The sequence below is a fragment of the Amphiura filiformis genome, chromosome 5 (genome assembly GCF_039555335.1).
Source record: "Amphiura filiformis chromosome 5, Afil_fr2py, whole genome shotgun sequence".
Classification (NCBI taxonomy): Eukaryota; Metazoa; Echinodermata; class Ophiuroidea; order Amphilepidida; family Amphiuridae; genus Amphiura; species Amphiura filiformis.
Window position 1 is genome coordinate 60,235,615 of NC_092632.1, and position 25,261 is coordinate 60,260,875.

The window sequence follows — 25,261 nt, forward strand, 5'->3', positions numbered from 1 at the left end:
TACGCTAAAAATAATGATGTCGCCTGTTATATGAGACGATAGATGCACGATAGCTGCTAAAAACAATACCTTTTATTCTCATTCTTAAACACTTCAATTCAAATAAAAATATTATACAAGTTTTAATCAAATTAAATCCTACATTTTGCAAGGAATTACCAAGGGCTTAAAATCGATCAGTCCCGTTGTTGCTATGCGCCTCCGATTGGTCCAAATAGCGTACGTGTGGAAGAGAGAATATGTGTGTGGGGAGAGGGTTATGGGAAGAGAGAAAGAGAAACAGAGGGAAAGTGGGGATTGGAAGAAGGAAGGGAAGGAATGGGATGGGAAGCTTGAGAGTGGAGTAGTGTGTGGGGGAGAGGAGTGTGTAGGGGGAGAGGTGAGGGAGATGAGAAGGAGACAATGGGGAGAGGAGGAGAGGGAATAGGGGAAGAGGGTAATATGGGAGGGGGTAGACTAGGTGAGATGTATGGGTTGTGCTTTCTGGGGACAAGAAACTAATTTATAATCAAATCATCTCCATCGTCATCGCTTATGTCTCATACAAACTAATTTTTTTTTATCATGCTTATGATCATGGTTCAGACTTGCATCACCCATGCACCAGTACTATGCATGACTGATTGATATCCAATCCATATATAATTGTCTACATTCAACATGAATACAAAGATCTGATAATATGCTTAGCACCAAGGAGGTTAGATAGAAAGGAGAGGAAATAGATTACGTAACACGTATTGTTCCTTTGTGCCTATTTGAGTTTCCGAAACGCTATTCATCGAGAGGTACCTTTTGTTTGAGACAAAGGGCTTCCGCCATTAAATCAGTAACTGTCCTGACAGCGTATTAACGCTATAATAGGCAGGCTACTGTCAATAAGTGATCAAACGAAAGTCACGTTAAGGCTACATGCTCTTTTTGGTTGAAATTTTTGGCGGGAAATAATCCTGCCAAAACATTAAAATAATCTTTTCCCACAACTAAATATCATAGTTAGGAAATTAATGATGCATCTGGTAGCTTAGATCATAACTTTCATTATGCTTAGTTGCAATTATCCCAGAAATTTCTTGATTTGCTTTTCCAAATGCAACAAAAAGCACTCACCTCATTGGCTACCGGCTAAAAACCAATCACTATCACTCAGTGATGCAGTATAAATTCAGCTTGAGATGTTATACAGGGTGTCCCAGAATGATTTATACCGTGTTTGAACAAAATATCTAAAATATATAGTCAACAGTGTATCTAATCTTAATAAGTGCAATACAATGCCACACATGTCTCCTACTTATTCTCTAAATTTCATGGACATAGCTTGATTCATTTTGGTGTGAGATTGAAAATTACTTGAAAATGGACGAAAACTGCATGTGTGTACAATATGACCAATATAAATGCCGTTCATACCTAAAGAATTCCATCTTTCCCGGTATAAATCATTCTGGGACACCCTGTATATATATATATGGTCAATTCCAGCCAAAGCGGGACAAAATTCTCTCTGGGGGCCATTTTGAAAATGTTTTCCTTTTCAATTCTAGACTTATCAAATGAGACGATCCTATCTAGTGAATCATCAGGTGGAAGTGCCATCGGATTGAAAAATGACTTTTCTTGCTACACCAAATAAAGTGTTAAATGCGCATATGCATGTTACCCACGAATTCAAGCCTTTTTCACCTGTTGTACGCCATAAAATTTCACTTTCTCTAATATCTTTCAATATTTTATGTGTGACTCATATACACTAGAAATCGGGTGAAGACTTTGAGCGTAAAATAGAATTTTATTACATATATCTACAAAGAAATATTTTGGTTATTACACATTTTAAGAAAGAACCAGGCGACAGTTAAGATTGTGTCAATTCTTCGAACTCTTTCCAAAGTGGCTGTCATTTAACATTACTGTATTATTTCGAAAGATTAGAATAAATGCTTCATATAAATATAAAGTTAGATTTTGTATCTCGTCGCAGGATGAGGATCTCGGATGGATTCGTGGGTAACAGCTTCTGGAAAATAGCAATTCCTATTAATTTTTTTAAATAAAAATAAAAAATACTTTTCCGTGTGTCAATAATTTAGGCTGCAATGGCACTAAAATGAATTTTAATCAAAATACAAACTACATGGAATATTTAGAATGGATCATTATGGCATTTTGGGTATAAAAATTTTGAGAATAATGAAGTTGCCAAATTCAAATAGACAGAGCAAACAGTTTTATATTATTATTTTAGTAAAATCATTCCATATTTTCATGCAGCAATATTCTATTAAATCGTGTTTGACAGTTCCTATGTACTAAAACACTATCAATACATTGTTAACTATAATTTAAGTAGGGATTCGTGGGTAACCAAAATGTTCGTGGGTAACACATATTTGAAGGTATGTATTGGTAAGCGGCAAAATAGAAAATATTACAGAAGGTTGGAAACCATCATGCGGTTATTCCTCCATTGTGTTTCAATGATTCCCGTTTCTCTAACCAATTGCATTTACCCAAAAAATGGTAATTTAGGATAATCAATCAAAACTTCATGATACAGCTTCAGTATACCTTCAAGAGGACGCTAGTAAACAGGACTGTTTTGGAACCTATTTCGCATGTTTTCAAAATGTTAAGATGCATAAGAAACATATAATTTACGAGTAAATCCTTGGATTCGTGGGTAACGCCGAATGCGGGGGTAAAGCTATAAGTACTATAGTACCGTTTGGGGTTTGCGTTTCTTAGGTGCATAAACTGTAAGTACTGTAAAAATTATAGCATACCCATGGCTTGAATATGTGCTGATTTAAACTTAAAATAAACAATCTCCTTGTTTTTCAAGGTTAGCATCTATTCGGGATTCGTGGGTAACAAAAGTTTAAACCGTCGTAGATTCTTTTTAAAGCGGTGAACGTATTTTTACGATTTACAATTTTAAGCGCTTGTCAAACTAAATTCAGTGTCCAAAGTCATTAAATGTTAATTTAAGTTATGGCAATTATATTTGCTGGACTCGTGGGTAACAGTTGATACGTGGGTAACGTCAAATTTGATTTTATGGAATTTTATGGGTAAAACGTATTTGCATAAAATAATCACTTGGACCTCAGAATTATAGAAGCGAAACTTCGCGTTTCATGATATAGTCATTTATGGCATATTCACTTAACATTTTTCAGAACGATCATTTTATTTTTGATACGCGGGTAACAAAATTATTAGCCAAATTGACTTAATGGCCTCTAGAGTCCACAAACTTTGGTGGAATTCAATCGTTTTACATATGATGAGAGATCATGCAAACGTCTTTCTAACGGTAATAATTTCATTTTGATTGAAGGACATTCAATGACATATATGGTGCTTTATCTTTGGATTCGTGGGTAACGCCAATTCATTTAAGCTATCATAACTTGTCCCCTGGTAACGGCCTATATGTAACGGCCTATATGCACAAAGAGAGCACATTGGACGTGACATGATATGCTCCATCAATAACGTGATTTCCTTTATTAATGACATTTTAAAGTGGAAAGTTTACATAGAGAGAATTTTGTCCCGCTTTCGCTGGAATTGACCATATATTGATTGCAGGCAAGTTCTGCTTAGTCCTCTTTAAATCCCCTGATTTTTGGTTTCTGAACAAAAGAGAAACTAAAACTCGTAACTTGAAACGAGGGACTGTCTCCTATATATATTCCCAATTCACTCACATATATACACAAAGGATACAAAAGCAATGAATTATTAGTCTTTATGCCTTGTTTTTTGTGCAAATGTCACATCTCAAATTAAATCTTTCAATTGACCTTTCATTAAATTCTGATTTGTAACCCACAAACTTAAAGGTACTTAGTTACATTAGTGCACGTGTAACACAATCAAGCACAGATACAGTAAAATAAACGATCAAATTGTATTTTCATAAGTAAAATTACTGAATTTAGGGGATGCCCTAATCCTAACTCTGACCCTAACCCAATCCCAATTCTTATCCTAAACCTAAACATGTTTGAGTTGATTGTTTTCAGCAAATTAAAGTTATCAAATCTCCAGTACTGAAGGTCCAAGTTGAATGGAGTATTCAGAAAAATGTAGACTTACATTGACAAAGAAACTGGTGACTCTATTTGCTTGATTGCTTCAAATTTTGTATATTCTATCTTTTCCCTTGAAATTCATGTTTGTCGTTGTTTCGCTGGTTTTGTTGAATAACTAATGCCTTAATGCTCTGCGTGCCAGCCATAGCCTTCAACATAAAAAATCTGAGTTTTGAGATATTTTCTCAAAATATCAAGAGCTATCTCAAGAACCACTGAACCAATACTAGGCTTGTTTGTACTCATTTTCTTGCATTTTTCATGCTGATTCCAAATATGGTAATGAAAAATTACAATTCTGAAATTTTTGAAATTTTGATTTTTTTTTTTTTTTTTTTAATTTGTTGTCTGCAGTCGACACCCATGTGGAGAGAGTTAATACATATTCCTTTTATAGCTCAGTGAGTGGGATAAAATATTCCCAATTCACCCACATATACACAAAGGATACAAGAACAATGAACTATTACTATAATCCCTATGCCTTCCTTGAGGTAGTAAAGTAAGATCAAATTTTATGATTTTCTCAAAAACAATTTTTGCAGGAATCTGTGTATATGCAAATCCCTGTGCCATTTCCTTGCTAAAATATATACTCTTATATACTTCTCATCATTACGTTTAGAGATACAATGAAAAACAATATTCAAATTACTACCTCAAAGAAGGCATACAGACTATAGGTAGTTTTTTTCTAAATAAACGTGATACCAACTTAACGTTGTTTGTGCAAATGTCACATCTCAAATTAAATCTTTCAATTGACCTTTCATTAAATTCTGATTTGTAACATACAGACTTAAAGGTACTTAGTTACATCAGTGCACTTGTAACACAACACAATCAAGCACAGATACAGTAAAATAAATGATCAAATTGTATTTTCATAAGTTAAATTACTGAATTTAGGGGATACCCTAATCCTAACCCTAACTCTGACCCAAAATAACCCCAATTCTTATCCTAAACCTAAACATGTTTGAGTTGAGTTGTTTTCAGCAAATTAAAGTTATCAAATCTCCAGTACTGAAGGTCCAAGTTGAATGGAGTATTCAGAAAAATGTAGCCTTACATTGACCCCCAACACAAAAGTTTGCAACCATGAGAGTTACCAAATCTTTCAAAGACCCCCTTTGCAATGATTTTTCATCAAATTTACCCCCCTTTTTCATGCAAAATCGAGGACAAAATTTGGCAAAAAACAACCCCTTTGGCTTTCAATGACTAAAATTTCAAACACCCCTTTTCAATGACTAGAATTTCATACACACCTATTCAATGACATTAAATATTGGCATAAAATTACCGGATTTCCGCAAGTACCCCTTTTATCTAAATTTAGCAGACAGTGCAAATTAAATACCCCTATTTTGCTGATTTCAAGGTTAAATTTCGCGGACAGTGCAAATTAAATACCCCCTATTTTGCCAATTTCGCGGTCCTCGTAACTGGTAAAAAATTACCCCTTTTTCGCGCTATTTGGTAAATCTCATGGTTGCCAACTTTTGGGTTGAGTTGGGGGCCGGGACATTGACAAAGAGTACGAGAAACTGCCCACTCCATTTGTTTGATTGCTTCACATTTTGTATAATATCTTTCCCCTCATCATTCATGTTTGTCTTTGTTTCACTGTTTTTGTTGAATAATGTGTGAATACATATTCCATTTATAGCTCAAAAAGCACTTAACATTAACAAGGGAGTAAAAATGACTTTGTTACAAACAAACATTGTTTCACATTTAACCTTTTGCAATATAAAAATAAATTTAACAAAGAAATGAAAAAATTGATTATAAACCATGATGAATTTTTCATAATTATGAATCACATAACTTATATTACATCGAAAAACTTTGTTTACAAAAATGTTGAATTTTTATTCACAATTCAGAATTAAATTCATCTTGACAAAATTACTGATTAACATTTAACCAAGTAGTATTGACAAACAATGCTCCTGTGTTTACTATACAGCCCAAGATGTAGCAAACATACAATGTGATATCTTTCATTAATTATCATAAGTTTCTGGATTGAAAAAGAAATATGATTTTAAAAAGGTTCATGTAATGTTAGCAATAGATTTAGTATAGCAATTCACGCTTTATAGCACCTTTGTAATGAAATTTTCTGTTTTTCATACATTTTTGGTACTTTTAATCATGCACATATTTATATTTTTATTGCAACAATTTCTATTATCCTGACTATGATCTCTTATACCATACCATAATGATATTTGTTTTTTGGTTCATTTGGGAGGTAATTTTGATTCTTGTTTCTACATTGTGCGCTAGTTTCTCCCGATTTTCACACCATATTTGTTTGTAGTTAAGGCCTGTTTTTGATGAATTTCAAAGATCCCTTTCCTCATCTGTTAATGGATACGTTTTTTCTTTCACAATTATCAAGTGAAAATACTCAGATTACCTCATAACCAAAATTAGGGATTGCAAACTGTTTTGGAACTTCTTAATAGTTTGTACCTTTGTCTTTCAAAACACATAATAGTTATGATTTCAGTATCTTGAATTATGTAATCTCATTTACACTGGCCCGTATGCAGGATTTTTTTTGGAGTGGGGTGCTGATTTTGAGAAAGTGGACCTTTTTTCCAAGGGGGGGGGGGCGATTTTGTAAAAAGTGGACTTTTCCTCAAAATTTTTTGGCCAAAAAAGCATATAACCCCCGATTTTGGGACTTTTTGTATACCTTTGCACATTTGGGGGCGACCCTGCATGCGGGCCTGCACTTACATTAATTCATTGCTGTAGGTACACTGGCAACTGTCCACATTGGCGGGAAATTCAAATTCCTGCAAAGTACTGCAGGTATTGCATTTTGGTTTTTAATCCTGTAACCTAAATTCTATGATGATATCTGTTCTAGTTGATGAGTTAACTCTTCCAGCAGGGGTAAACATAAAGCTCTTGCTCCAGCTGAGGATGTGGATGAGGATGATTCAGTTAGCGATGAAGACGAAGCTTCTCCAGAGGCATTTGCTGGGGGAGTGACCATAGTGACCTGTATAAATAATCACAAATGACAAGAGAAGTTTATGTTCTGTTATTATTGCAAATAATTTAACGCAAAGATATGCTAGGCAAGAGACAGCTATCAATTTCATCACATTGTTTACAAACATGTCACACAGGATGAGTTACCAGAGAATTCTTAATTGTAGCTGTATGGACGGCATTTATCAAATAATTTTTTGAAGGCTTGTTCCTGAGTGTGTTGGGGGGGTAAGTGTGGGGATGTGTAAGTGTTTGCCAGCAAACGAGGACACACACACTCACACTTCACATTTAAACTGTGGACCTGTCTGCAATGGGGGACCATCCTCGGTTCAAGGAGGTCTGCAAACGACCGCAATTGCATGTGTAATGTATTTGCAAAATACATTTGTACATCCTCTATCGTACGTGAGATATAACGTCCGAGTTGCTAGGTAAAAATTCATACACACAAAAATGCACACAAAAAAGGGTGAAAACGTCCTCAGAAATTGTAAAAAATAATGCACTTGTACTGAGATGTTGATGCGTCTAATGCACTCCCCCTATTAGACGCATCAACATCTCAGTATGTGTGCATTATTTTGTACAATTTCATTCCCAACAAGTGATACACGTTTATTAACCTGTAATTAAAAGTCAGGTAATATAAATGATTAAAATGTTATAATAACATTACATGCTGGGTTATATAAAGGTTACAGAAATATTTTGTATGAAAAAACAATACAACAATATTTTTTTTTAAATATTGTCAAAATGTTGCCATCTGCCATTTTGATCTGCCATTTTGGAAAAAAAAAAAACGGTCATCCACCATTTTGGATCGCCCATTTTGAAAAAAAAAAGTGCCCTCATCCTCCTTTTTTCAAAAAGTTAGGACGAGAAACTATTTTTTTTTACTTGGCCTAAACTGTTTGTGGAAATGCAATCAAATTTAAATTTTCCTAGTGATTTTAAGAGTTCCCAAGAACAACACAATACCATGTCTTCAAATTGTGTGGTCAGAAAAGGTCCTGCTGTCATTATTGTAATTACTATTGTATTATTATCATCATTATTATCAATTTAAGTAATTACTATTATCATTCAAGTAATTACTATTATCATTATTTTTCAATATTGCATTTCTATATTTATGAATGTAAAACATTTTGCAAAAACAAACATTTTGGGAACTATTGACTTGAAATTTTTCATACAAATCATGAACATGTGTTGTTGGATTAACACACCTTATTACATTTCAAGTGTATGCAGTATACTGCATCAGCTATTCTATGCATATATTGTGATTGTAACAAACAGGAAACATTGCCTTACCCAGATCTGAAGTAGCTTAATGGATCATACAAATCATGATATTATGAATACAAATTGATTTGGCTTTATCAAAGAATACAAAAAAGTATGAGATTTGCATTATGCATATTGAGTCAATGAGAGCTGCCCCACATTACACAATGTATTGCAAGTGAATTATCCTTCAAAACATTGCTGTCTTCAATAGATAGTATATAGACTATTGCTATCTTCAGTAGATAATAAGTGAAAACGTTGCTATCTTTAGAAGATAAGAAATTGCTGTCTTCAGTAGATATTATATACAAATATTGCTGCCTTCAGTTCAGTAGATATTACATAATAATACTGTCTTCAGTATTATTTGCTATATTATATACAAATATTGCTATCTTTAGTAGATATTATATACAAATATTGCTATCTTCAGTAGACATTTAAAAAAAGAAAAAAAGAGGGTGTATGAAATTCAAATATATACAAATATTGCTGTCTTCAGTAGATATTATATACAAATATTGCTATCTTCAGTAGATATCATATACAAATATTGCTATCTTCAGTAGATATTATATACAAATATTAATGTCTTCAGTATATATTATATACAAATATTGCTATCTTCAGTAGATATTATATAAAAATATTGCTGTCTTCAGTAGATATTATATACAAATATTGCTATCTTCAGTAGATATTATATACAAATATTGCTGTCTTCAGTTGATATATACAACTATTGCTATCTTCAGTAGATATTTTATACACATATTGCTATCTTCAGTAGATATTATATACAAATATTGCTATCCTCAGTAGATATTATATACAAATATTGCTACCTTCAGTAGATATTATATACAAATATTGCTATCTTCAGTAGATATTGCATACAAATATTGCTATCTTCAGTTGATATTATACACAAATATTGCTATCTTCAGTAGATATTATATACAAATATTGCTATCTTCAGTAGATAGTATATACAAATTTTGCTATCTTCAGTAGATATATAAATAAAGAGTTATGCAAATCATGATATGTGGTGCGATCAAGCAAAATCAGTCGGAACTTGGAAATGTTAAATTTTCAGTTTCTTAAAGAATAGTAAAAAACATTTACAAAGCTGGATTTTGCAGAAACCCCCATTGAAAATGAACAATCAGTTCCAAAGATATGAGCAATTAAAGAGTTTCCAAAACAAAAGGAAGCAAAAGGAAATATTTTCTTTATTTGCCAATATCTCAAAATTAATATTTCCGTGTTCCGACTGATTTTGCTTGATCGCATCACATATATGCCATTTCAAACTTTGTATGTGAAGGCCACCAACATCGGCTAGCTTTAAATTTATACCCTACTTTAAAATCAAATGTATATTTTTGAAACTATCATCAAAAGCAGCACATAATTTTTGTTATGTTCTCTATATTTGACACATTATTTTTGTTTATATCTGAAATCAAGAAAAACTCTTCAAATATTAATATTTACAGTAAATATATAAACATATTGCTATTTTCAGTAGATACTTCATTAAAATATCAATAGGATTAATATCTGTAGACACTACATCAAAATGCTGCTAATCTTTGTTCGCTATTTGAGATATTGGTGATCTTGTGTTTTGCCACCCTTGACGTCATCAAGGGAAAAGAAAAACTACAATTACGATAATGTACAGCTTTACTCTTGTATGATTTAACCGGTGGTGTAAGGTGAGATTGAATAACAAATATTATATTGCTATCTTCAGAAGATAGTACTACATTAAATGTCAATATTATTGTCTCCCGTGAAATATCACATCAATAATAAAAATAAATCTAAAATGTCATTTGAATCATTAAACATGCAATATTATGAGATAGTAGGAGTAGTGCCAACACTACTTACACTGGGAGTGGGTAAAATGAATAATTACCTATACATGAATTAAATATTATTCTTGATACAAGTTATATCATCAGTAAATATTTTGTTATTTGAACATGCACAACTAGTCTCTTGCCATTTCATATCAACTACCATCCTTGCACTTAAAGCCATATTATAACATTTTCATACAAAATAGATTAGCATTTTTTGCCATAAAATGTTAGCTTTTACTGTAAGATATATCCCCTTTTATTTTTGAACTGAACAACTAGAAACCAAAGAAAATTGGAATTTACTACCAACGCCAATACGTATCACTCCTTCGGTGTTATGGTACGATCCTTTGTTGTGTAGATCACCGTCCCGCACGCCAAGTACATACTGTGTGTTATGAACATTGTGTATGCGTTCCACTAATAATTCCATCGTGATCGTAAAAGGACGGTTCCTGTGTTTTATTCAAATTCTCGAATTTTGACAAAACTACAGTACCTAGAGTCTTGATTTTTGCTGGGTATAATCATGTAAAAAAAAAAAGAATTTTGAAAAATATTGAGGGCATCCTCCTCAGCAAATGTTATAATATGGCTTTAATATCTCATTTTATAATCAGCTTACAATAAACATCCACTTACATCCACTGATATAGGGTTGCTCAAAAATATATAAAAAGAAGTTGTACACTTGTTTTGGCCAAATCTGAAAATCAATTTTACTAGTACATGACTCAACCCCACCTGCCGATCTAAAATTGCCTCTGATTGGTCAATTACATGATATTTTCACTTTAATCAACAACCAGAATGGAGCTTTGCAAATAATTCACCCAAATTTTTTGGTGTGGTGAAATTATTCTAACAATGTTGCTGATTGGTCCAATTGATAATGAGAACTTCTTTATGGCCAATCGGCAGGTAGTTCTCATGCGGTTAATCAAACCATTCTAGTTGAAATCCATACACCTCCCATGGAAGACACAACCTTAATCTCCCACACAGGGAGTGTAGATTTTAAATGGAGTCACCAATCTAGGTAACCCCATTTGAAAATCACACTCCCTGTGTGGAAGATTAAGGTAATGTCTTCCATAGGGGGTGTATGGATTTCAACAGGAACAGCCCATTAGCTTGCTCACATTACATCTGCTAGACAGTCAACATGTTATTACAAACAGGAAGTCCCACCTAACCCAGATAGAAGCCACTGCAAGGCTCTTACAAACCATTCCCAATTACAATATGCATTAATTGTTAACTCAATACAACATTTACTCATCAATATTTCACAATGTGTGGGTTGAATGTGGTAAGTGAATAGGGTGATGATATATAAAAATACTCAAATGCAGAGATTGATATGAAAATCCCAGGCCAAGATAAAAGAAACAAGTAAATATGTGACATGATCTGGTCCATGGGGGCCAAAGGAGGCATTTTTGAAAATTGAGTTACCAGCATCATTACCTTTACAAACATTAGGCTATCATATACTGAAAACACCAAAGCTCTAGCATACTTAGTTCTAATGAAGTTTTGTGATGTCTATTTTCTTATGTATTTTATTGCTTTTTTTACTCCATATTTTTTAGATTAGAACTGAGGTAAAGCAAAGAAAATTGGAAGTTATTACCAGCGCCGATGTCGTCTATGCATCTCACTCCATCGGTCATACTACAGCACAATCCTTTGATATGTGTATGGCAGTCCTGCACACCATGTACATACTGTGTTATGAACATCGCATATGCGTTCAACTAATATTACCATCGAAAAAATTGAATGACAGTTCCTGCGCTTTATTCAAAATCTCGGATTTTGACAAAACTACAGTACCTAAAGTCTTGATTTTTGCAGGGTATGTTAGTTTAAATTAACAGAGTACATTACAATTGGGTAAAAAACAGAATTTTGAAAAATATTGAGGGCGTCCTCCTCAGCAAATGTTACAATATGGCTTTAAGATCATTGAATCAACTTGCGCTTACTTTCACCAAAGTCAAATCTATAGTATTGTTAATGTATTATACAATCAGTAGTAATAAAATAAAGTTCAAATTTACATTTAAAATCATATGCAGCATGCCTGAAATCAATTCTAAAGATTGGTCTTGGCCTCAAAGATTGGCTTCAATAATTTGGTGAATATTATTTGATATGCACAATACAAAGAGGACTGCTCTGGAGTGACCATAGACATTAAATGAGACATCATTGACCAAAATTGTAATTCTCAGGCTATTAGCAAGTAAGGGTAATATTCTTAATGTATGCACTCTCCAATCCACAACACCCTTGTGGTGCCAAGAAGTAGCAGCATTTCAGAACCTAACATAGTTACATGAAAAATACTTGAATCTATAGCACAAAATCATAACATGTCGGATATTAATTCAATGGCTCTCAAGATATTGCAGTCGATTCATTTTATGCCCATGCATAGCAAAATCTGATTAACTACTAACATAGACAATGGTGGTTATGCTTAATACTGAAGTGCAGTCTATATAAATCCCACGCAACACAGAAATATAATAGCGTCAATGTTATCAATAGGAAACCATGCCTAGTGAGTGAAGATTTCTCAGTAATGCATGTAATATAAGGAGCATGAATAGCGCATTGCCCTGGGATAAATCATCACAGAAATGTTCTAAAGCTCATTCTATAATCTGATCAAATCATTTTGATTTCATATGCTTTCTGTCTTACTATTCAACTAGTTCAAATTACTTAACCAATGAATGTTAACTCTTTCAACGTGGTGCAGAGGACAAGTTTTTTTTTTTTTTCAAAATTCAAATATTTCAGAATTGTAAATTTTCATGACCATATTTTGAATCAGCATGAAAAATACATTAAAATGAGTACAAACAAGCCTAGTATTGGTTCAGTGGTTCTTAATATAGCTCTTGATATCTTGAGAGAATATCTCAAATCTTGGAGTTTTTATGTTGAAGCTTATGGCTTAATGCACGCAGAGCATTAAAGTAGGAATCAATTTAATGTCACATTTCAATAATGCTAAAAGCTTTGAAGGTACCATTGGTGCACAAAACATTTTAGGTACATAGAGAATGTTTCACAAATCAGATTATTTTGCAAGCATTTTCATAATATAATTGATTGAAATGTAGAATTAACCATCCCCTACCCTAACCACACCAATCTTAATGAATGCTTATGTCTGGAGGAGATACAAAATTAATGGTGGGGGAAATGGCACATTAGTACAGGCTAGGGGCAGGAGAAGATTTCAGAATAACATTTCACATTGTAACAAGTTTCCTTGATGTGACATTCCTACCACCCATATATAACATGATATTATACTACCTCATTTTTATTGATATATGCACTGCATTGTTGGCCAACTGATCAGGAAACAAACTCGGGCTCTACATTTGGAACATAGATTTTAAACCATAGATGTGGCTAAATAAATCTAATATACCCTAAACATGGCCCTGGTCTGGTTTAGATCCAGACACATTTGCTTATATATTTATGTATCCTATGTATTTAAATATTTTGTTTCATTATTTTGAAGTATTTTAATGTATATTTTTATGTGACCCCTGGGCCTCATGGAAGAACAGAGGATACCTTAAAACATCCACTGAATGAGTAACCCAGGTAAAAGAAGAAATAAAACAAACAAACAAACAAAATAATTAAAAACAAAAGTTAAAAAAGAACTAGTTAAAACTACTGATCTAGATGAAAGTCCTATACATATACAATTGGTGCTGCTGCCATCTTTGGGCATATGAATTGGAAACTATTTTTAAATGTGAATTAGTATCAATTATGCAGAGTATAAAGGTGGCCCTCCACAATGATGGTGATCAGCCTCCCCATGTCAAATCAATCCAACATTGTGAGTTGATATACAGAATTTCAGTAAAAATATGTAAGTAAACTCGTTAATATATATAAATATGCTTATAATGTAATATACAGCACTGGAAGTCATCATACTCTATCACCTACCAAGTTTGATATAAAATTGGATCGATTGAGCCCATTATATTATATTTTTTTAATTTTTTTTTTTATAATATTTATATTTTTTTTGTATCTTTTTTAGGTGTTTTAAAGATTGTGTATGTGTAATTTGTATTTCGTTCACGCCATGCCTGGTGGTCAGTAAAGGCCCCAGTTGTCTTGGATGTCTGTTGGTTTCTTTATTCTTTTAAATGTGTATGTTTAAATTGCTTGAATAAAGATGATGGAATAATAATGGTCAAGCTATAAGTTTTAAAATATTGGACAAGATGTAGTCCAATAATTTAAAACTCATAGTGAGACCAACAAACATTGGGTGTAAAGTAGTCTTTGTCAAAGACCTCGCGATCCATACCGAGGGTGGAACGGCAAAGCCGCGAGCGGATCGCCGAAGGCGCGACAGCGAGTGCGAGTAGTGAGGGTGAATGGCGCTCCCACTACAGGGCTCCAGGCAAAGCATTTTTGAAGGCTAGCTGTAAAGCATCAAATTTTATCATTATTATGTTTTAGATCCAATATTTTCTCATACCTTTGATTCATCAAAACATAATATGAAGTTCATTGGGCTGTTCCACTAAGGCTGTAAGAGTGGATTAATTATACTGTTTCCACCCAGACGGCCACTAACGCCATAACATCAGCCCCATATTGCTGTGGGTGGCAAAGAGTTTATACTTCAGTATTCTTAAAAGTGTCCATCTTTTTAGCTTTCTGGCAATGTACATAACTAATATTACTATTTTAATTAATGTTAATTAATTAACTCACAGCGGAACACATTGAGTCACAATAACAAGCTTACATGTCTGATCAAGTGTTGAAATTTAACGGTTTGAACTACCCCATTAACAAAAAATTGAACAAGCAGTTTATATTTTCATTTACACAGGCTAAGAAATATGTCACACTCAACTCAACATCCATTTGACAGATTTACTGACACATTCTTAGAAAAGTACAGGATATGGATGATAGAGGCTGTATGCATCTTAGTGAAAAGCTTATAGAACTCAGCCACCCACACTTCCCTCCACCACAAATGGGTACAATGATATTGCTTGTATATATATTGAGCTAATGGACTTAGCTACCATTGATACAATGCAATTTTGAGTTTCAGTTTTAATTTGATGTGTTTGGCTACACTATCAGTTGTGTCCTTGTGTCACGACATGCCAGCACAGTTCTGAATGTTTTGTAGTTCTTGTGATGAAGCAAAAAGCATTTTTTTCTTTTTTTCTTTAAATGCCAGGAACACAATAAAAACCCCCATATTTATGGTATAGTGGCGTGTCACTGATACACCTATATGTCATCTAAAACACAGGGAATGTTGTACACAATTTTCCCATTGAGTCAGATACACCAAACTTAATTAGTAATAATATCAAATTAATTAATGACATGCATGTCTTGAAAGTTTGTCTTATGTAGAGCTTCAATTTCAAAGTTTAGGGGCCTGAGCTTTCGATCTAGCAGGATCTTTATCAAAGGTCTTTGCCTTTGATAAAGATCCTGCTAGGATCGAAAGCTCAGGCCCCTAAACTTTGAAATTTTACTTAAACAGGCTATTTTTGTGGATAAGCAGTTTACAACAGCTCACCTTTTAACGTTATGTAGAGCTTAATACATAGATTATGAAACTTATCTAATTTTGTCAAAAATGGCTGGAATGTCATCTGAGCGATGACATAATAGAAGAGACTGAAATTCATGAACCAGACAGATACACAGCAAAATATCCAGGCTAAATAATCTACAAAAAGATGTTTTCACAAGACATCTCAAAAGCTGCATTGCCATTCACCATGGTAACCATGTAATTTGATATGAAGTAGTTACTTTTACCAAACATAGTCCGGCGCCTTACTCTATTTGCTATAGCACTTTCCCAGTATATTCCAACCACATAAATGTAATGCATTGTGCTACAAAGGTACACCGCAGTGTCATTGTTGTTTTAATGTCCTGGCTGAGATTGGTATAACTCACACATCATTATACAAGCAAGCCATATCAATGTGGTACAATACAATTTTACATAAACATCTAAAAAAAAACTAACCCCCCCTTAAATAATGGCCATTATTCAAAAACGGGCTATTGTATTACAAACCTGTAAAATGCGTTGGAAGCAGAATTAATTTCTGCGCATTTTGACACCTCATTTGATACGATAGCCCAGAAAACAATAAAACACCTGTCAATTTAATGTAGTGAGGTCCAGATTTGAAAGTTGCACTTACAACAATACAAAAACACTCAGATAACATTTCATACTGAATACAAATCAACAGAATTTATTGTAACTTTCAAATCTTTGGTTACATTGATTTAAATGTACGCTAAGACGTCAGTATTTAGACAAATGCTACAAATGAGGTGCCAAAATGCACAGAAATAAATTCGGCTTCCAACGCATTTTACAGATTTGTAATACAGTCACCGGTTTTTGAATAATGGCCGTTATTTAAGGGGGGTTAGTTACTTTTTTTGAGATGTTTATATACAACATAAATACAATATATATAATGCTCTCATGTGTAATCAAATTAACCAAACATATAACTGTACACACCTAAAGTGCGCTTCAGACTCCGAGTATTGTACGTACAATATTGTATGTACAATATGTACATTATTTAATCTATTGCCATTCTATTTCCAGTAATGTTTAAGTTCTAACGAATGTTTGATGACGAAAAATCGATAATATGTTACATACAATATCTAGCAGAAATATATTATCGATTTTACGTCATCAAACATTCGTTAGAACTTAAACATTACTGGAAATAGAATGGCAATAGATTAAATAACATACATATTGTACATACAATATTGTACGTATAATAAAAATCTGTATACTGCTTAAACCCCCAAAAGAAAAATTAATTCTGAACCAAGGTCAAATTTATTTGTTATGAGGAAGAAGATGGTGGTTCAAGGTGGGTTTTGTTGTTGTTGATTTTCAAGGTTGTTTGACACAATGATGTACAAACGGTGCAGTTAATTTGTTCAATGGTTTACAAATAAACAAATAAACAGCCTATGTTTCTAATGGTATATAACAAGTACAACATCATCAGGTATCTATAATACAGCTCTGATTTATGCTGAACAGTTAGATTTATGATTGCTGGTGAAATTTTATTTGGCTAGGATGATAACCAAGCTAGAAGTAGGATTTCAAAAACATAAGGGGCAACTTCTCACCACATTGTATATGACAATCCATTTTTATTACATATATACCCAAACATCCACATACAACAGAATGCAAAACAAGTGTTTAAATCAATATCACATTGGAACAAACCAGATGTGTGTTTTTACACAACTTGTTCTTATCATCGCTTGTCTACCTTCACCTCTATAGAGGTAGCTAACTATTTTGACAAGAGTAGGCTGAACACAGTGTTTGTGGATGCAGTTCAATCCACTCTGCCAATATCCACATCAATTACAGCAGGAGTTCTCAATTATATTTGCTGGTGGAGGGCCAAACTTATTTCAAAGATTTGCTATGTTTAGGCAATGGAAACAAATTAGTTCGATCTTTTGATCGACCATCGATACTTAGTCAATCCTTATCATTTATGAAATCAATTAATTGTCTATTGTTAATTGAGATCACATATGAATCTTAGTATGTATTGATCATTGAAAACTATAAATTTAGCATCAATTCTCATTAATTAGTTGTTAGATCATTAATAACAAGCATCGAAGCAGTATCGACGGTTAATCCAAAGAACAAACAAATTTGTTTCTTGTGCCTTACTGCACATTTCAGAGCTGTTCATCAATGGCCAACCACATTTGATCAGTTGCTGGATCTGGCCCATTGAGAACCTCTGATGTGTACTCTGCTATCTGATGAGATTTAGAGCGTGTTTCTACTGAGCAAGTGGTTGCTGGTGACAGTGGCGTAACTAGCGGGGGGCAGAGGAGGCAACGTGCCCAGGCGCTACCATTAGGGCGTAAATTGACCAATTCAGCATCGATTCTGCGCCTCCAAGTGATGAAAGTCAAAATTTTGGCGCGCGCAATCAATTGAAAGATCATTTTAATACCGATATTCAACTTCTAGTAACGAAAATTAATTAGTGATAGGCCTTATTTGTCCATAATTTCGCGCGCTCCACGCGAAATTGTTTCAAGAATGGGGGCATTACGTATCCTTGGCCCAGGGAGCCAAAACCCCTAGCTACGCCGGCGGCCAGCTTCTAAAATATTATTGGGGGGGTAGGGGCGCCAATTTTGTTTCTTGCCCTGGGTGCTGCCAACCCTAGTTACGCCACTGGCTGGTGAATTTGAGTTAATGTAGGGTGATGGGAGGAATATGCAGTAATGGCTACAGTAGAAATAGATCGGGTGAAGGTGAATGCGGGTGATGCGAGTGAACCTCACCGTAATCCATCAACCACCTTTTGAGGTGGTTAATAGTGGTGACATTCTCAGTAGAAAGAGTTCAGGTTAAGATTGGGTACCTGTGACTTAGGTTAGCCTGCTACAATACAGCATAAGCATTCAAATCTAACCTTGAAGGTCGCGAAAATTATTTTCTGGACTTCCACCTACACCACTACATGCCAGTGAGTATAGTGAATAGTTACCCTGCATTTACAGCTCAGTAGAAACGACCTCATAAAGGTAAGAGGATTACAATGCGGGTGAATGTGAATTTCCGGTAATGCGAGGTGCTCAGTATAAACACGCTGTTAGGTCAACTTCATGTCATCTAAGTGAATATGGATGATACAAAACAACCTGGTCCAAATCATTCACATGGATGGATCCAAATCAATCTGGATTCTAAGGAATTATGTGAACTGTTACAGAGTTAAGTAATGGAACTCTCAAAAGCTTTACATACTGCATCATGTCAAGTTCACTGGCTGAAGCTTGAGCACTTAAATGCTCTGGATGCCATGATGGATTTGGCCATCCACTCATGCACAACAAATGTCTTCATCATGTACATTTAGCTGAATTGTATCAACAACAGTGTATCTAAATAAGGTTACATAAAAACACATTTAAGCGCTCCACAGACTCCGAGTATTGTACGTACAATATTGTATGCAACATATCTACGTTATTTAATCTATTGCCATTCTATTTCCAGTAATGTTTAAGTTATAACGAATGTTTAATGACGAAAAATCGATAATAAGTTACATGTAATATCTAGTAGAAATATATTATCGATTTTACGTCATCAAACATTCGTTAGAACTTAAACATTACTGAAATAGAAAATAAGATTAAACAACGTGAGATATGTTGCATACAATATTGTACTAATACAATAAAAATCTGAATACTGCTTTAGAGTAAGTAATATTTTAGTTTCTAGAGAGCCTAAAGAGAGGACATCAACCTTTTTGTAAATTCCCATCACATATCTGTGGTCACTACTCATGACAATACAGCACTACTTGTTGGGGATTTAAGAAATGCTATCCTTATTATAGTCATATCTTTTAATGTGTAAGTCATTGCTGTATAATGTGTATATTCATAATTATATAGGCCCAACTGTGGTAATAATAGAATCATAGTGTACTTCAGTGAAACCTTTATTAGCTCCCGCACCTTGGTCTGGAATTTTTTCACCTTGGTCTGGAATTTTTTCTCCGTATTTTGGTATTACAGAATGAATATAACTGTTTTTAAACATTTACAAACAATTCAAGCTAATTATCCTTCACAATGCGTTTTTTATCGATTGATTGCATTTGGATCTTTATTTAAATAAGTTATAAAGCCCTTCCACTTCTTCAGAAACTAATATGTGACCAGCTCCAACAAAACCAGGAACAAGTCCCCAGGCATGTTTTTGAGGTATAGGCCTTTAAAGATGACATTCCCATGAAAAAAAAAAAATAAATTTTGGAATTCTTAATTTCATGCTATTTGACCTTGAGACTGAGTGGACTTTCAAATCCTTGAAAGTGCTTATTGAAAAGAGGTTTATTAAATCAATAATTGACAGTTGAAACTAATTGGTATATTATTCAGACTAGCAATTTGGCAAAAATATCAAGATATCATTTACAAAATTATCCATATCTTGAAAAGCATTGATGCTATGTATATAATTTTGGTGTCGTTTTGAAGCTTATTGTCCCGTGCTTATATTTTGATTCAAATAATGAAATGGCAAAAATGCGACTTGTTCCTGGTTTTGTCGGAACGGGTCACATATCAGCACAGTCAAAACTTAATAAATTTGATTTGATATCAATAATTTCCAAAGCTCATCGAGAAAAACAACCCAAACTACCACAAACAATGCAGTTTATTTTAGTAATAGGCCTGATCATAATAAGGATTAATTATTAATTATTCAATAAAATAGTGACAATAAGCTATCGTTAAATCTTTTTAAATTTGTAAAGGAGGTTGACATGTTCACCTGTCGAGCCCACTTAAGTGTGTGGCAACCTTAGTGTTAAGTGATATCGCTCACTTGATTTGTTGCGAACAGCCAGCATTTTTAGGCTGTTATCTATAATTTGAATCAGCTTTTCTTCTTTTAACAAAGGCAAGCACGTTTATACAGGCTTTAAAAGTGTGGCTTTGGCAATATGCTCAAGTTTAGTTCTTCAATTTCCCACTTTTTTGCACGCATGTTTGTTGCATAAAAGCTAACAAGTTCAAAATGACATGAATATAAAGCTTTATATAACCTGATACTGTAATTTTGTTTTTGTGTATGTACTGGGCTGTGTTGAATATAGTGTTAAATTACATGTATTTGGTAAAGTAGACTTTTATATATGATGTAACATTTTTATATTGATGCTGCATTTGTGATTTTTCTTGTGTGATTTTTATTGATTCTTGTGATTTTGAAAATATATAATGAAAATAAAAGCACGGGGCACTTTGTGTCTTGTGGAAAGATAAAAAAAATTTTTAAAAAAAATTATTCCTAGACTGAGGTATGCGTTAAATGTTTTGTTACATGCTATATGCCCAAGGGTGACACCCTACACCTGTGTATTGATTTGTCTCTCAAGGTCGACACTCTACACTTGGTTATTGATTTGATGTGAGCTACATTGTATAACTATGACATTAAAATGCTATGAATGGTTGCAGAAAGTGTGAAATACATTTCTAGAATCATGCAGAAACCTTTCAAGATAAAATAAAATGCTTTATTTTCAAACAATTTGAAGTGTTCTATACGTGATAAAATATGTGGTTGTGTAATTCATTGTTGTATTTGCACCTGGTAAATCTTGATGTCTCCCAATTTAAATGACTTTGTTCATCATATTACATCTGGCTGCCATCAGAAATACAACATCTGCCTCTCTTGCACTGGCTTTGAAATGCTACTGGTGTCTCTGGTCTACAAAAGTTCACAGCTACTATATATGTAATGTATTTGCTATTTTACTTTGAGAAAGTTCTGCGGCAAACATGATTGAAAAACTAATAAAAGCCATTTCAAACTTTTTGAGTTAGGCAATAGGAACCAATTAGTTTGATCTTTCAACCAACCACCGATGTTTAGACACTCATTATTTATGAAATTCATTCATTGACTATTGTTAATTGTGATAACATTTGAATCCTTGCCTATATTGACCAATACAAATTTAGCATTAATTCTAATTAATTAGCACTGAAGCAGCATCGATGATCGATTCAAAGGTCGCACAAATTTGGTTCTGGTGCCTAAAGGCCACCGACAACTGCCCTATTATTATTGGCTTTGAATTGACACCCTACAATAAAAATCCCAAGGCGAAATTTTGAAAATATTACCAGTTGCATTTGCCTACATCTCAACTTGAGAAATATGGATATATCAGCTTGCATCTTCCCTCTTCACTTCTGCTTTTATAATGCCATTATTTCCAATATTTCACTAGCACCTTATCACATAAATAATACATCACCCTATATACTTATCCTACACTTCACACGGAATTTAAAAATCTAACTTTCACACAGAATGTAATAAATCTCTAGAAATTATACATGAAAATGTTTTTCGATTACATTAAATATTCATATAATACTAACATGTAATTCAGAATGGAAGCATAATCAGTGTAAGAGTGACTTGAATGAGTGATAATATCCTCTTGATTGATGAGATATGTCAGATTTAATTTCATCTCATTAATGGATTCATGTCAAGTGTGTTTGCCACTCAATGTGGTAGAAGTAGGAAGAAAACTGATTTCCAAAAATTAATTAGATTAACTTCAGTTCAAAAACTCACTCTTGATGGATTTTTTTTCACAAAACTATAGCATCATATTTACTGATATCGTGAAATATGCCCTCTTCAATTGCATGTAATTTTACCCAAGACAATGGTATATTGTGTAATCTAGGGCACCCTGGGCAAATATTAATTAAGTAATGCCAAACAGTGATCCTCACAACAATGCAATGATACGGCAGGTATAGGAAGTGATTTAGTAGACACCACTTGATGAATGAACATGAATTTGGTTCCAATTGGTTAGAGCAATCCCAGCAAACACAAAACGTTTTCGACATCATTCGCAAAAGGTTATAAAAGGTTGTCAGAAAACGTTTAAATGTCGGGTTATATAAAGGGTACATTCATGGTATAAGACGTTTTCATGACATTAAATAACATTTGTTGGTAATTTACTGCACAGCAAACACAAATGTTTTACAGAAAACATTTAAATGTCGAGTTATATAAAGGGTATAAAAATGTTTTAATAACATTCCAAAAATATTTTTGAAAACTTGGTACAAATTATTCCAAACAGAATGTTGTTTTGGGGTTGAAAAAATATTTTGCGAAAAATGTTTGCCCAAAATATTTACAATAACGTTTTTAAGATGTTTTCACAACCTTTATATAACCCAACATTTAAATGTTATTAAAATGTTTTGTAAAAAACATTTTAAGAACATTTCTGTGTTTACTGGGTGCAAATATTTTAACATAATGTTATTTAAGCGTTGACAAAATATTTGGCCAAAAATGTTTGCAAAAATAGTTTACAATGACATTTCGACAACATTTTAAAAATATTGTTGTAGTGTGTTTTCATACAAAACGTTTTAAAACGATTTCATGACCTTTATATAACCCGACATTTTAATGTTATTAAAACATTTTTACCTAAAGCAAAACCCAAAATATAACTTATTTAAAATGTTTTAAAAACGTTTTTGTGTTTGCTGGGATATCACATGACCTCATATTCTTGTTCATTCAACTATATAGTGTTGTCTAAACTGTAATACAAATTATCAGACTATTTGCTATCTACTGAAGACTGTAATGAGATCACACCACTAAATCGGGTCCAACCCTATCTGACTGAAGAAAAAAGAACCAGTGTTTTTATTCGCTAACCACACCAGGTGTATTTTTGGTGATAGTTGTGCTCTGTGGATGTTTTTCTTATCATCCAAGCATAAAATAATAAAAAATATTACAATTCTGACATTTTAGGAAGGTTTTTTAGTTCCATGCACCAAATGACGTCACAGCATAGAGGCGCTGAGATGTAGGCTTTGGTATGGTTTACATCATGTTCAATGCACCACTGCGAAAAATCGAGCCGCTCAACTACCAAAAAAATGCTGGTTCTAGGGTGGAATATATCATTAACTTTTAGAAAAATGGTGTTTTGAATGAACGATGACGTTATAACCATGAGAAAATGACGTTTTCTTGTGTACCTTTTAACACATAAAAGAATAGGAACTTGATTTAGTGGTGTGATCCCTAATATGCATGATCAGAATAGTTGCTATCTACTGAAGACTGTAATACACATGATCAGAATATTTGCTATCAACTGAAGACTGTAATACACATGATCAGAATATTTGCTATCTACCAAAGACTGTAATACACATGATCAGAATATTTGCTATCTACTGAAGACTATAACACACATGATCAGAATATTTGCTAACAACTGAAGGCTGTTATACACATGATCAGAATATTTGCTATCTACCAAAGACTGTAATATACATGATCAGAATGTATTCTATCTAATGAAGACTGTAATATACATGATCCGACTGACAAAGATAGGAGAACTAAAGTTGTATAACAATAATTGCAACAATGGCAACAACTGACAATGGTAATTACAACAAGTACAACACAAAAATTAGAGTTTATAATTTAATCAGATTTATAATTAGCTCAGATATTACATAATTATTCCCATGCCGGCTCTATTTAAATACACATAACGCCATTGCTTTGTCACTGATTGAATTGCCAAAGGCTTACAGGGATAAAGCAAATAGAATATTACCAGTGACTTCCTGAAGTAACGGTGACCTTGGAGTGAATAGTAGACAGATGATGTCTCTGCATGGTACTAAATCAAAGCTTAAACCCATGAGAACTACCTGCCGATTGGCCAAAAAGAAGTTTTCATTTCAATTGGCCCAATCAGCAACACTGGTAGAATAATTTCACCATGCAAAAAAATTGGGGTGAATTATTTGCAAGGCTTCATTCTGATTGGTGATTAAATTGAAGATATCATGTAAATGACCAATCAAAGGCAATGTTAGATCGGCAAGTAGTGCTCACGGGGTTAAACCAGGAGATTTCTTCCTTGTTCCATTAAGCAAATAAGACCCGTACGAGCACCCAAAGGAGACCATAATATAAACCAATATGACTACTCTGTAATCCATTTATTACTTGCAGGTTTTGGATAGTTTTTCAGTTTTACAAATATAAGATGCAATCATGCACTCTATCAAATTAAACTAATCTCTGAAGGAAACATTAATTATTAAATCGAGGTCATTAATATCTCACAATTGACCGCAAAAAGCGTAATTGTTCCAATGTCGCACACAATGACCGGCGTTTGCGTGTTGTTGTGCGTCAAACAAACTACGCGAGCACTGGATGCCGTATTTGGATTGCGCGCTACCATATTTGCACAGATTGTGATA

At 33.5% G+C, this 25,261-nt stretch overlaps 1 protein-coding gene across 1 annotated transcript in view; it reads right to left on the reverse strand.

The window, feature by feature from the left end:
- Window positions 1–6,859: 6,859 nt before the first annotated feature.
- LOC140151924 (uncharacterized) overlaps window positions 6,860–25,261 on the reverse strand; it is a 242,981-nt gene continuing 224,579 nt past the window's right edge. Inside the window, exon 8 of the mRNA XM_072174233.1 lies at window positions 6,860–7,128. Coding sequence (XP_072030334.1) covers window positions 6,973–7,128 — 156 coding nt within the window. The 3' untranslated portion in view covers window positions 6,860–6,972. The remainder of the gene's footprint in view (window positions 7,129–25,261) is intronic.